Below are 12,717 nucleotides of genomic sequence, written 5' to 3'. Positions count from 1 at the left end.
GAGATGATGCCTCATTTGCATATTTAAACATTAAAATTAAAAAAACTTGCAATACATTTTTTTCTCATCTTGATATAAGTAATCAACTGAGAAAGTTTCATGGTGATATCTATTATTTAAAATTTTTACCCTATTCACCTGTAGTGTCTCGCTTTAAGCTTTATATATATATATATATACTTACATATATATACACACACACACACACACACACACACACATATACATATATATATATATATATATATATATATATATATATACACACACACACACACACACACACACACACACACACACACACAAACACTACAACATTATGTTTAACTTTGTGTGGAAATAAAAACAAACAAACAAAAAAAACTCTCCCTGACAAGAAGGTTAGGTAGAAAAAAATAATAATAAAACAAAAAAATCACTGTTTGATCATAAAAAAATAGAAAATTAAAAATTAAAAAAGACAGTTATGTTGAGTATGAAAACTTGTTCATGGCATTTTACTTGGTACTTCATAATTGCCTACTGCATGTGTTGTATTCATTGATGCACTTAAGAATATTCATGTTCTGTGTTTATAAAAAAACTTGTTCTGTGAATAGTTTGTTTACTGTTGTGATCAAACACATGGATCTGAAGCTCAATGAGGCTGAACAGCTGAGGCTGTTCTGTAAATAGTTTTCTAATAAACAATAAATATAGCAACTTCTAATCAACCCGGCTTAAAATAACATACTGGTTTAAGCCCCACCCGTTTCTGGTCAAAACCGACCCACTTCCTGCTAAAGCCCCACCCATTTCTGGTTTAGGCCCCGCCTGCTCCGAGTACAGATATGGATACAGATAATGTAGATAGTTGAACAGATACAGATACAGATAGTGGTGTACTCACTCATCCCTAGTGTCTTGTTTCTTACTCTGAGATAACCATATCAGTTACGATTCTACAGTATTCCATCTACTTTAGAGATTTAGATTGTGTAAAATATGCAGATTATTTATGCTTTCTTTTGTCCTGTATTTTTTCTTCATCTTTTTTCTTTCTTTCTTTTCCTTCCCTTACCCCACCCTTTTCTCTCCCTACTCTCCTCTGTGCTTAATTCTTGCCTTCCTTACCTTTGCCTTATTCCCTTTCCATTTTCATCCTCACATCCTTCTTCTTTATCTTGCCTCCCTTTGCCTATTTTTCCCTTATATTTTCCTTAAATGTCCCCACCTCTATATAACTTCACCACTATTTTTTTTCCAATACCTTGCTTGCACCCTGCCCTCGCCCTCCATCCCTATCTCGCTTCTCCTGCCCTCTTCTCTTCTCACACTCTGCTCTTCTTCTCCTCCAGACAGAACAGTCGTAGTGTAATGCTACATAACAAGACAGCTCTCCCAGCATCCTGGAGATTGAAGGGTGTGAAGGAGCTGGGAGAGGCGTTCAGTGTGCCCCAGGATCAGGGCATCATCCTACCAAAATCCTCTTTCCCTCTGTATTTTCATTTCAAGCCCACAAAGCCCATGAACATCAAAAAGACCATTCGTCTGGAGGTAAGATGGTGTGGATGGTGTGTTGTAAAACTATAGCGTATAGAAGTACACACATTTGAATGTTTAAAGAGGCTTATTACCCTTTCAGATCCATACATTTTGAGGTAGAAATGTAGTGGAATGGAAGTCTTTGAACACTTCTAATGCTTAAGTTTCTATTAGTAGGCTACATGCTTAAGTTTCAGGGTTTATTTAAGTGTATGCATGTGCTTGTGTAATGTGTTTCAGATGTCCGATGTGGGGAACATCCTAGGCAATGTGCACACTAAGAACTTAGAGATCACCTGTGAAGCCTACGACATAGCTGTGCAGATAACCTGTCCTGATGGTAATTACAGTTAGAACAGCTCAGAAACAAACATGTCGAAATTACACACACAAATGCATGTTCCTCACAAATGTGGCACCATTAAAAAGGGAAATAAACAGGCTTTCCAACAGTATAAGATTTATTGCCAAGAAGCATTGTTACAACAAAGAAATAATCTACCAAACACAAATGTCCTTACTTTTTGTGCGATGTTTACACAAATACATAATGTACACATAACTATATCCCAAAATATTTACAACTGTAATAAATACCCTCCCCTACTATACAAAATACAAATAAACACTCTAAGTAACTACACTGATAGATCTGTACAATACAAACAAACTCCCCTCTACCCATTTCCAGCAGGTAAACTCACAGAACTAATAAAAAGATGCACAGGCCCCCGGGAAATCTTTTTGCCCAAACATCTGGGAAGGAGAAGAGACAGAGGAAAGTTGATGCATCAGCAACACAGTTCAATATACTGTAGCTCCTAGATTACTCTACACACATTACTGCAGGATTCAATCACTAATCACTGTGTGCTTTCACACAGGCAGAACAGCCCAGCCTCCCTGCTGTGCTCAACTGACTATGTCGGCTGCAAAATACAAACATTCAATAAACAAAAACATTTATAAGGCAACCATGTGTGTTCCTTTCCCCATTGCAGATATGCCAGAATGTACAGGGTGTCCACAAAGTCTCCTCACGATTTAAAAAATCTATTACAAAAGCAATTTATGAGATATGTTGATCAGATTTTTTCTATGTACTCAGTGGTTATCAAAGTTTTTAATCACACTGGACATCATCGACCTGAAGCAAAAGATCACTGATGCCATTGCCACCACTGATGAGGCTATGCTACAGAGAACATGGCAGGAAATCGAGTACCGTCTTGATGTGCTTCATGCAACTAATGGTGCCCATATAGAGGTGTATTAAATGAGGCAAAACAAACCCTTCAATATTGACTCCTCATTTTTTAATAATTTCCACAGATTTGTCTATTCATTTGCTTTTGTAATAAATTTGTTAAATTGTAAAGAGACTTTATGGACACTGTATATCAGTTAGTCTATTACAGCAAATACTACAAGATACTGTTGACTATATCTAGTAATGGCAGCCCGCCGTTACAGAAATATACATCTTGGAATAATCATTTTAGGAGAAGTTAATTTGTGCCAGATCTTCCTGTACCTTCAATGGTGTGCAGATCGCTGCAACGAATGGAAGAATGAATGTGTTCTCTGGTTACAGTCCCACCACATAACTTCTCCTAAAATGACTTCATTCTAAAATGTAAAATACAAATACATATGATACATTGTGTAAATAAGAGAGTTTCAGAATTGCTGTAAGGTTTCTTGTTTCACTATGATGGAGCTAGGCTACCACCAAAGACCAAAGACAGAGGTCAGGCTTCACAGATATTGGGTTCAGGGTTTAGTTGCCCTCTATTTTACTGAAGCAGTGATGTTCATGTATCATGTCCTTGTGTGAATCGCAGATAGATGTATGGATTTTGGAACCATCAAAGTCTTTGACAAGGGCGAACTGTGTTTCAACTTGAAGAACAACGGAAAATACAAAATGGCTTACAAGTGAGTTAGAACTGCCTGGCCAATTTCTGTATTACTGCAGCAAAACATTCATGTATGGACTGCACTCAAACATTTCACTATTCTGAGCCCACAAGATTCTTCAGGTAGGCTCCTCTGTACAAATGACTTGGAATATAACTTAATTAATGCCTTCCTTTGGCCCATGATGAAGTGATTTTCATGCCTCTGTATCATGCATTAATGACACCTGAAAGAACCATGAATACCATATTGCCAGCTCAGAGAACTGCTTTTGTTTTATAACATATATAAGGACTGTTAAGCCTCAACCTGGATTGATGCCTCAAATGTTTGACATAATATTGATCCGTCTTTGGTTTTCCTCTGAGACTTTTTTCAGATTTTTGCAAGTGAAGTACACTGTACATTTATATAACCAAAGAGTATCATTAGCCTAATGTAATCAGCAGTGGCAGTGATGCAGCCTCCTGCATTTTTATGTATTTTTTTACGAGAAGCCAGATGTTGCTTTGTGTTGTTGAAAGATTGGATGGATTGGAAGTTTTTCTGCATAACTTGATCAGGCACCAGCTGAAGTCATGGCCTTTGCCTCTGTAACTGTCATTACCATTACTGGCTGCTATATGTTGGGCACATTTGGCTTTTAGTAGAAATAAGCTTTTAGGAGCATATTTTAAATTATTTGTCAAACACATACTTTTACATCACTTACTTTGGCACTCCAAAATTTATATGGATGGTTATTAGCTGAAAATGTCATTGAAAGCACTATCAAAATATTCTGACAAAATGGGTTCTTTAGAAGAGACATGGAAACATGAGAAACATTTAATGTTTTATCATGTAAACTTTTCAGACTTGGATATAGAGTGATTTTTTTCTCACTTTGGTACTGATACTGTTGTCTGTGGGGGGTCCACTGGCCTTTGTACATAAACAGGTGTGTCATTGATATCCAGGGCAAAATAGATAACAAATATTGATATGAACCATTCTTCTGTTTCTTCTACTCTTGGTCATATATTGTGTTTCCACAAGGTTTACCCTGGAGCAGACAGACTCATCCCAGCCAAACCTTGCATCCATTTTCACTGTTTCCCCCCAGTGTGGTACTCTGCTGCCTGAACATGAGCCTACAGCAGTGCAGCTTCTTATCAAAACCAAGAAGGAGGTCTTACTGAGAGAGCAGCCTATCCTTCTCTGTCAGGTCTGAGCCATACGTTTCGAAAGACCGAGCCTTTTCTCTTTTCCCTATCTTTGTTCTGTAGTTCTGACGCAGAAGCTGTGCAATGAACGAGCATACCTCATGACACAATAGATGGCAGTTTACTTTTCACAGCCACATGTCTTCTAGCTCAAGTCCAAACAAATGATTGACAAAAAAAAACTTGAGACAAGGGAAGGGAACATGAAGACCTAATAATTTCACTTGAACATCTGTTTGTAGCGTAGCTTAGTTTTACCCCTCTCTGGCATTGAATAAGATGAATAAAGGGGCTTTCACATAGCGCACGCTTGGCGCCGACTGCTGGACAGGGCGTTGCGCCCAAGTTGAAAATTTTTAACTTGGGCGCAGCGCCCTTTGATGTCACCTCGGCGCGTTCAATAGGAGAGAATATTGGAATCGGAAAAAATAGGCGGATTTTGGCAGAAAGGCATAACATCATCGTGGCTGTCTGTCTGCATGCAGAGCTGTGGGACACTAGACTGCAGTCATACCGTGATATCGTTAAAAAAAAGCACAGGCATGGAGAGAGATATCCCACAATTTGGGAATTCCAGGTGTGTTTAAAAACTGGCAGAAATATATGATGTTTTTGCTTACCACAATAGGCGAATTTTTTTTCTTTTTCTGCAATCAAAGACCAATACTGTTGTAAACTGAAGCAAATGATTTTCTAAATGGACAGGAGGTGTATATATTTAGAGATCTAGATGATTGACTACTTCCTAGCGTTTGTATCGGTTGCATAGCAACCAGCGCCACATACCTGCACAACGCGCATGCGTGCGCCCTACTCTGCGCCAGTCTGTGCGGTACCCAGCGCTGTGCGGTACCCAGCGCTGTGCCCAGCGCGCCGCACAAACCGCGTGCTATGTGAAAGCCCCTTAAGGGAGTAAATTTAAAGCGGCATTATTTGCTGCATACCGCATTACACACTATGTGTGTTTCATGGAAACAGTTGCTTGTGGTACTTTGAGATACTGATTGAGTTTCTCCTGCTGCAGATTATTGAACCTCGCATAGGAGATGTAGGAGAAACCGTAGGCATCATTCCCATCAAAGTTTCTGTCCAGTCTGTCTTCTCAAGGTAAGTGTTGGATGACACACAAGGCTTGTATCTGATATTAATGCAACAATGTTTTTTTCTGCTGATATAGATTTCATTGCACTCCTTGTTCAGCTTGTTCAACAAGATTTAGAGATTTTCTTTTCAATTTATTACAATTTATCATCTCATTACTTTTGGCATGTGCAGATTTGAGCCAATACTAAGATTTAGCCCATATACAATTCAAGATAAATTTCTGCCTGACCCATCTCCAGGTACAAAATCACTCCTGCAAGCAGCCTTGACTTCACTCCACTGGTTTATGGCTGTAGGAAGACCCAGAGCTTTACCATTGAAAACACTGGAGTTTTTCAGACCACCTTTACCATCAGCAACATGGTCAGGGTCACCCTGCCTACCCCACCTGCAAGGCCAGGGTAGGAGACACATTCATGCACATGCACACTCATAATTACAAGGGTTAAAACTTTTCCCAAAACCTGAGTTGGAAGTAAACAGCAGTTTTTCAAAATTAATTTGAAGTCCAGAAGTTCAAAATTAACAAATGAGCTCATTACCTCTTGTAGATGGAATATAAACATCGCACAAAAAGTAAGGAAATTTGTGTTTGGTAGATTATTTCTTTGTTGTAACAATTCTTCTTGGCAATAAATCTTATACCGTTGGAAAGCCTGTTTACTTCTCTTTTAAATGATGCCACATTTTTAAGGAACATGCATTTGTGGGATGAGCAGGAGACCTGAGTATGTGGGTTGCGCCCATGAAAAATTTGCCAAATTTTCTCTGCCAGTGCCTAACAGCTTATTTTGCTGTTGAAATTGACTCTGTTTTGAGCTTCTGGTACCCCCAGGTACTAGCTTCTGGTACCTGGTACCTGGTATCCTCCAAGATAACAACACTCGCGCCCACAGAGCAGGGTTTATCAGAGTCTACCTCCAGAATTTTGGAGTAGAGAGGATGGAACGGCCTGCCGGCAGTCCTGACCTCAACCCCATTGAACACTTGTGGGATCAGCTTGGGCATGCTGTTTGTGCCAGAGTGACCGACACAACCATGTTGGCTGACTTCCGACAAATGCTGGTTGAAGAATGGGATGCCATCCCACAGCAGTGTGTGACCAGGCTGGTGACCAGCATGAGGAGGATGTATCAGGCTGTTGTGGCTGTGTATGGTTCTTCCACACGCTACTGAGGCTCCTGTTTGTTAAATGAATAAATTGTTAAATTGCCAATATGTCTTGTTTCTTCAAACTTCAATCATCCAATCCACCAAACACCAAACAAGAGTCAGTGGCAGAATAAGCTGTTTGGCATTGGCAGAGAAGTTTTGGGAAATTTTTCATGGGCGCAACCCACATACTCAGCTCTGCTGCTCATCCCACAAATGCATGTTCTTTACAAATGTGGCAACCATTTAAAAGGGAAGAAAACAGGCTTTCCAGCGGTATAAGATTTATTGCCAAGAAGCATTGTTACAACAAAGAAATAATCTACCAAACACAAATGTCCTTACTTTTAGTGCGATGTTTATGTACAGCCCTGTCTGCTGCCATGTGAAAAAATATACCCCACAAATCAGGTTTACATTCAAGCATAACTGTATTGCCAGTCCTTACAGGAAATGTTGACATTTACTGTACTGACTACAGGAAACATGCTGCTTTGAAGATGAAGTGTTGCGATACTGTGTAATAAAAAAACATATAAAGGATAGGGTTAGGGTTATAAACACAAAAGACATAGATAAACACATTTAATTCCTCAGATTGTCTCACCACCTCCTTTCTTCTTACTCTTCTCCCTCCTTGGTCCTTTGGGTCCTGATGTCAGGCATGTAGGTCCCAGTGCGAGGATGTCTCAAAAGAGCCGTTCAGGGAAGAAATTTGCCTTCGGTAGGAAAACAAATCTGAACCCCATCCAGAAAGACATTAGCATTACACAGGTGAGAGATGGCTAGTGGATACAATGATATTGTCTGTTGTTTTATGCAGTTCTTTAGGCAACTGGAAAGCTAAGAAGGAAACAGAAAAGGGTGCAAGAAAAGGCTCTGCGAGCTTTTGTAGCTTTACAAGTTGGGGACAGACAGCAACATTTCAGGGCACACCCTGTTTTTGTCATGAGGGGTGATCACTGAATGAGATGAGGAAAAAGTCTGCACACTGTGTTTGTTGCTCTCAAATCTTTATTGCCACCAAATGTGATGTGATGTTTCAAGCCTTTGCTCTTCATCATTCTGATGAATCTGGTGATCATGATCTCATGTTTCTGGATTTAGTTCAATTTATAACTGTTTTATGGAAGCCTTTTTCCGCTAGGGAAAAATAAAAAAAATCCCCATGGTAAGTCATACTGAGATAAAAAGTTGAAATTATGAGATAAACAGGAAAAATTATGAGGAAAAATACTGAAATTATGAGATTAAAAATCCATAATTATGAGAAAAAATATGAGAAAAAAAAGTCAAAATTAGGAGATTTAAAAAGCCAAAATTATGAAATAAAAAGTTATAATTATTAGATAAAAAGTCATAATTATGACATTTAAAAAGTCAGTTATGAGATAAGTATGCATGGTGCATCCATCTGTAACTAGGACACTGACCAGATGTTTCAAGCTGCTATTCAGTGAAGGCTGCCATCTCAGCCACATTGGTTTTTCTACACCAGAGCTGTTTCTTGCTTTAAATTCTTTCAAGGGTGTGTTTGCTTAGAAAAATACAACAAAATATAACAAGAACAATACATCAAAAAAGCAGTTTTTAAGTTCAAATAAGTTACAAAAAACGACTATCACAGTTAACTCAAAGACATTAAAAGTATTGCACACATTTACTGTTTTGGTTGCCTTTTTATCTTTCTATTTCAAGTTTACACAGGTCAGCACCAGTGGCATTTTTTCTGTGTGTAAAATATCATCTTGATATCTGCTGTACTTTAGTAGAAAACACAGTTTAGGTTTGAAGAATGTTTCAGCTGATCATATGATGTTGTTAAAAAAGAGAACCACTAGATGGCAGCACCACACTGTGTTTCATAAATGTGTGTCTGTGTCTGTATGTGATGTGTGTATGTGATGCCTGTGTGGCCCAGTGGGCATAGCAGTGGGTTTGTAATCAGAAAAGTTGTAAATCCCATTCCCAGCACAGTGTGTTGATTTTTTTTCCCCAGCAAGAATACTGCAATCCAAAATAGTGGAGCCTATGTGGATCAGTGGGTAGAGCAATGGGCTTGTAATCAGAAGATCTGTTTCAAATCTCATCTGCAGCACAGTGTGTTGATTTTTTTTTTTTTTTTTCTGAGCAAGATTACTGCAACAGTTGAGTTTTCTTTCAGTATTCTTAGCTAATCAAAGTTTCTCAGACTTCACTCTGTTCTATAGAGAGGTCATATTTGGTTGCCATGTTTATGATAAAATGGATGATAATGCCTTTTTCCTTATTAATTTAATTTCACTTTTTACTAAGTTTTGTTGGCAAGAAGCTACAATTCCTTGTATTAATGAAGGCAAGGGAGCATTATTTTTTGACTATTTCTTTATCACAAAACAAAAAGGCAGTCAACACGGTAAATATGTGCTATATATTTGTTTGTGATTTATTTTGTGATTTATTTTTTTGTTGCATAAATCTTTTTTATTTATTGTTCTTATTGTTCTATTTTTATATTTTGTGCTAGAGCATTGTTGTTCCTTCTGATGTCCGAGACATTGATGTTATTTGCTGAAATGGTCTTTAAAGTGTGTCTCACTGAGTGTGTGTTAGAGTGAGGGAGGCACCCATTGCAGCAGGCTGCTACAGTCTTCTTTGAATATGCTATGCTGCTGTTCAAACTTAAACTGTTGTTTCTCCCAAAGCCCAGCAGATGGCAAGATGATATTTTGCACATAAAGTCCCACTTGTGCTGACCTGTTTTAAACTTGAAATGGAGTTGGGGCACCCCGGTGGCTCACCAGCTAAGAGCACGTACCATATACCAGGGCCCAGTCCCGATCACAGCAACCGGTGTTCGAATCCGACCTCAGGTCCCTTGATGCATGTCATCCCCTTTCTCTCCCCCGCCCTTCCTGCCTATCCCCACTGTGACTATCAAATACAGCAGAAATGCCAAAAAAAAAAAAAAAAAAAAAGTGAAATGGAGTTTTTCGGGCAAATTGTGAGGGAATGGTGAGGTTGCGATTTCTGCGATTTTAATGTTTTTTGCGAAAAATCAGAAAGTCAGATTGATTTGAAAATAGACTCACCGCTTCTCCTCAACAAGACACACATTTTTAGTATTTGGTGCGTGGATGTAGAATCAAAGCCGTGCGATGGCAGCCTAGCAAAAATTTGCCCATGTTACGCTGATGGAGGAAAATTTCGCTTTAAGTGGATTTCTGAGAAATCAGAAAGTCAGACTGCTAAGAAAAGACATAGCACACTTCTCCCCATCGGGCCGCACATTTTTCATCTTTAGTGTACGGGTCTAACGTGAAAACTGTGGGAGGAGTAGGAAACCGAAATTTGTATGGAAGAATAAAGTAAAATAATAACGAGAAAATTCCTGCAAGGAAATTTTGAGAGTGCCTCGGGGGCCCTTGCCGCGGGGCTGTTACTGGGGGGTGCAGGTCTGACCTCTGTCTGAACCACTAAAAAGTAAGAATAGTGATGTATGAACAAAGTGAATTACACTCAGCTATGTAGTGTATGTGCATGGAAGAGTGTGTATCTGCACGGTGGTGTGTGTGTCTGTGTCACTAAAAAGTATGAACAGTGATCAATGAACAAAGTGAACTGCACTCAGTTATATTGTGTGTGTGTGTGTGTGTGTGTGTAAGAGTGTGTAGAGTGTGCATTATGTCAATAAATGTCCTCACAAGTATTATAGACAGGAAGGTGTGTGTCTGTGTGTGGGCATGATATAGCGTTTTTCCACTATAGCACCGTGCCACTCTGGGAACCAACTCCGGGAACCAGCTGTGAAAGATTTCAGCCCAGTTTGACCTGGTGCTGGCCTGATTAGAACGGGGCTGCGGAGGCGGGCCTAAATATGATCTCCTTCGTGATTGGTCCAATCACGATGTCAGTTACTGACAAGTGACAAATGTCAACCGTTAAACCTTCAGCCAGTAGACTATTATTTACAAACATTAGTTTCTGGAGGGATTATGGAAGAAATTTATTTGCTTGCTGAGTTTTTTGGGGGGGGTTTTCTGTTGTGTAGCCTAGTTTACATTTTTCTTACCAACGGAAATGGAAATGTGACCACTAAGCGCAGATGGCAGAGCATCTGTGAAGATGATGACGACGGCTTAAATTGGATGAGAGACCACATCAAGTGTCGCAAAAACCAGACAAGAAAGGTAACTTATAATACTTTGCTCAATCATAGTAACATAACATTAACATTAGTTTACCTAGCGGACAACATCTATTATAAGTTTAACTTATACCAGCAACATGGTAACATCACATTAGCTAGCTAAACGGTGAAACGTTAACGTTATCTCCCAGGTGAAAGCTGGATGTAATATATTGAAATGCCACAAAAAGATCATTAGTGATATGAAAGGGAGAGAGACAGAGAAAGAGAGTTTCAGCACCACGAAAGTGCTGTTACCTGTTGCTATCTGTGGGTAGGCTGACCATATCTCAGTCCTGCCATCTATTTACCTACCTACCAATATCTACCAGCTTTGAGGATAATCTTTGAGGATAACAAGTAAAACAGCAACAACCGCAACAAACAGTTAATAGTGACTGCTATAATATTTATGTTTCAGATCTGTTACATGTTGCAAAGCAGCAAGAGGCCCCCGACAGTCTGGACCCTGTTTTCGGTCCACTGCATGGTGGGACGACTGTTGCTCTGACATTTTCAGAGCGACAGTGGATTGAGAATTTCAGGATGTCATCCAAAACCTTCTCATACATATGCAACAGGCTGGCATCAATGATGGAGAGATGGGACACCTCCTTCTGCTGCTGCGTTGATCTGAAAAAGCGCATTGCCGTTGCGCTGTGGAAGCTGGCAACCAACGTGACTACAGAAGTGTTGGTCATCTGTTCGGTGACTGTGCACCGTTGCACAGATGAATTCTGCACTGCAGTCTATTGCAGCCTCTTACCGGAGCTGCTCCCTCATCCATCTCCCGAAAAGCTGGCAGAGATGGTTTCATATTTTATCAGTGGGGGTTACCCCAGTGTGTGGGGGCCATCGACGGCAGCCATATACCCATAATTGCACCGCAAGAATATCGGACTGATATTCTGTCTTCCAGGCTGTTGTTGTAAAGCCACTTTGGGGCTTTTTAGCTAACCAAAAAGTGTAATAGGCCTTACGTGTTGGGTTAGGGTTAGGGTTAGTACAGACAGCTTTTAAGTGCATATATGGGCAATTTTCCTGCTGCCTACTGACTTCACATATTGGTATTTGAAGGTCAGCACACAGCAAGGATTCTTCTTGCTGAATTCATCATAAATTTTGTGAGTCCAAGACGGCTTTAATTTTTTGGTTCCTTCAACTGGCCTGATTGATTCCCATGTTTTTTTTGTTTTTTTTTTAAATCAATTGATATTTTAAAAGTTCTTCTGTTTTTTTTTTTTTCGTGATTCTTCATTGCCTGTGAGTTTGCTTTTTTGTTTGCCCGTCTGTTTGCCTTTTGATTTGCTTTTTCGTTTGCCTGTCTGTTTACCTCTTGTGTTTTCAGCTGTATCATCTCCGTCATCTTCTTCTGCATCAACACACCGTGCATTATGTTCTGCTCTCACAGCCTCCTTAAGGGAATCTTCATTGGGCAGATCGTGATGCCGATACTCCTGGGCTGAATGTGATTCTTGGCCCTCTTGGTTCATGTCAGTTTCTTGAGCTGCAATGGGCTCTGGATCTTTTATATCATCCATGGTTGGATGGATAGGTTGAACTTCTGTGACTGAAATGGGTTCTTCGACTTTGTATTCCTCAACATACTCTAGAATTAAAATTGGCTCTTGATCGTTTGCATTC

The 12,717-nt window shown here is 39.6% G+C and overlaps 1 protein-coding gene across 1 annotated transcript in view; it reads left to right on the top strand.

The window, feature by feature from the left end:
- LOC115360473 (hydrocephalus-inducing protein homolog) overlaps nt 1–12,717 on the top strand; it is a 62,981-nt gene that overhangs the window by 10,842 nt on the left and 39,422 nt on the right. Inside the window, exons 8-14 of the mRNA XM_030053403.1 lie at nt 1,338–1,536; nt 1,765–1,864; nt 3,369–3,462; nt 4,483–4,651; nt 5,674–5,756; nt 5,993–6,154; nt 12,422–12,515. Of these exons, the coding sequence (XP_029909263.1) occupies nt 1,338–1,536; nt 1,765–1,864; nt 3,369–3,462; nt 4,483–4,651; nt 5,674–5,756; nt 5,993–6,154; nt 12,422–12,515 (901 nt within the window). The remainder of the gene's footprint in view (nt 1–1,337; nt 1,537–1,764; nt 1,865–3,368; nt 3,463–4,482; nt 4,652–5,673; nt 5,757–5,992; nt 6,155–12,421; nt 12,516–12,717) is intronic.

Source organism: Myripristis murdjan, chromosome 6, assembly GCF_902150065.1.
Source record: "Myripristis murdjan chromosome 6, fMyrMur1.1, whole genome shotgun sequence".
Classification (NCBI taxonomy): Eukaryota; Metazoa; Chordata; class Actinopteri; order Holocentriformes; family Holocentridae; genus Myripristis; species Myripristis murdjan.
The sequence above is the reverse complement of the archived record's forward strand: the minus strand, read 5'-3'. Positions and strand labels throughout refer to the sequence as shown.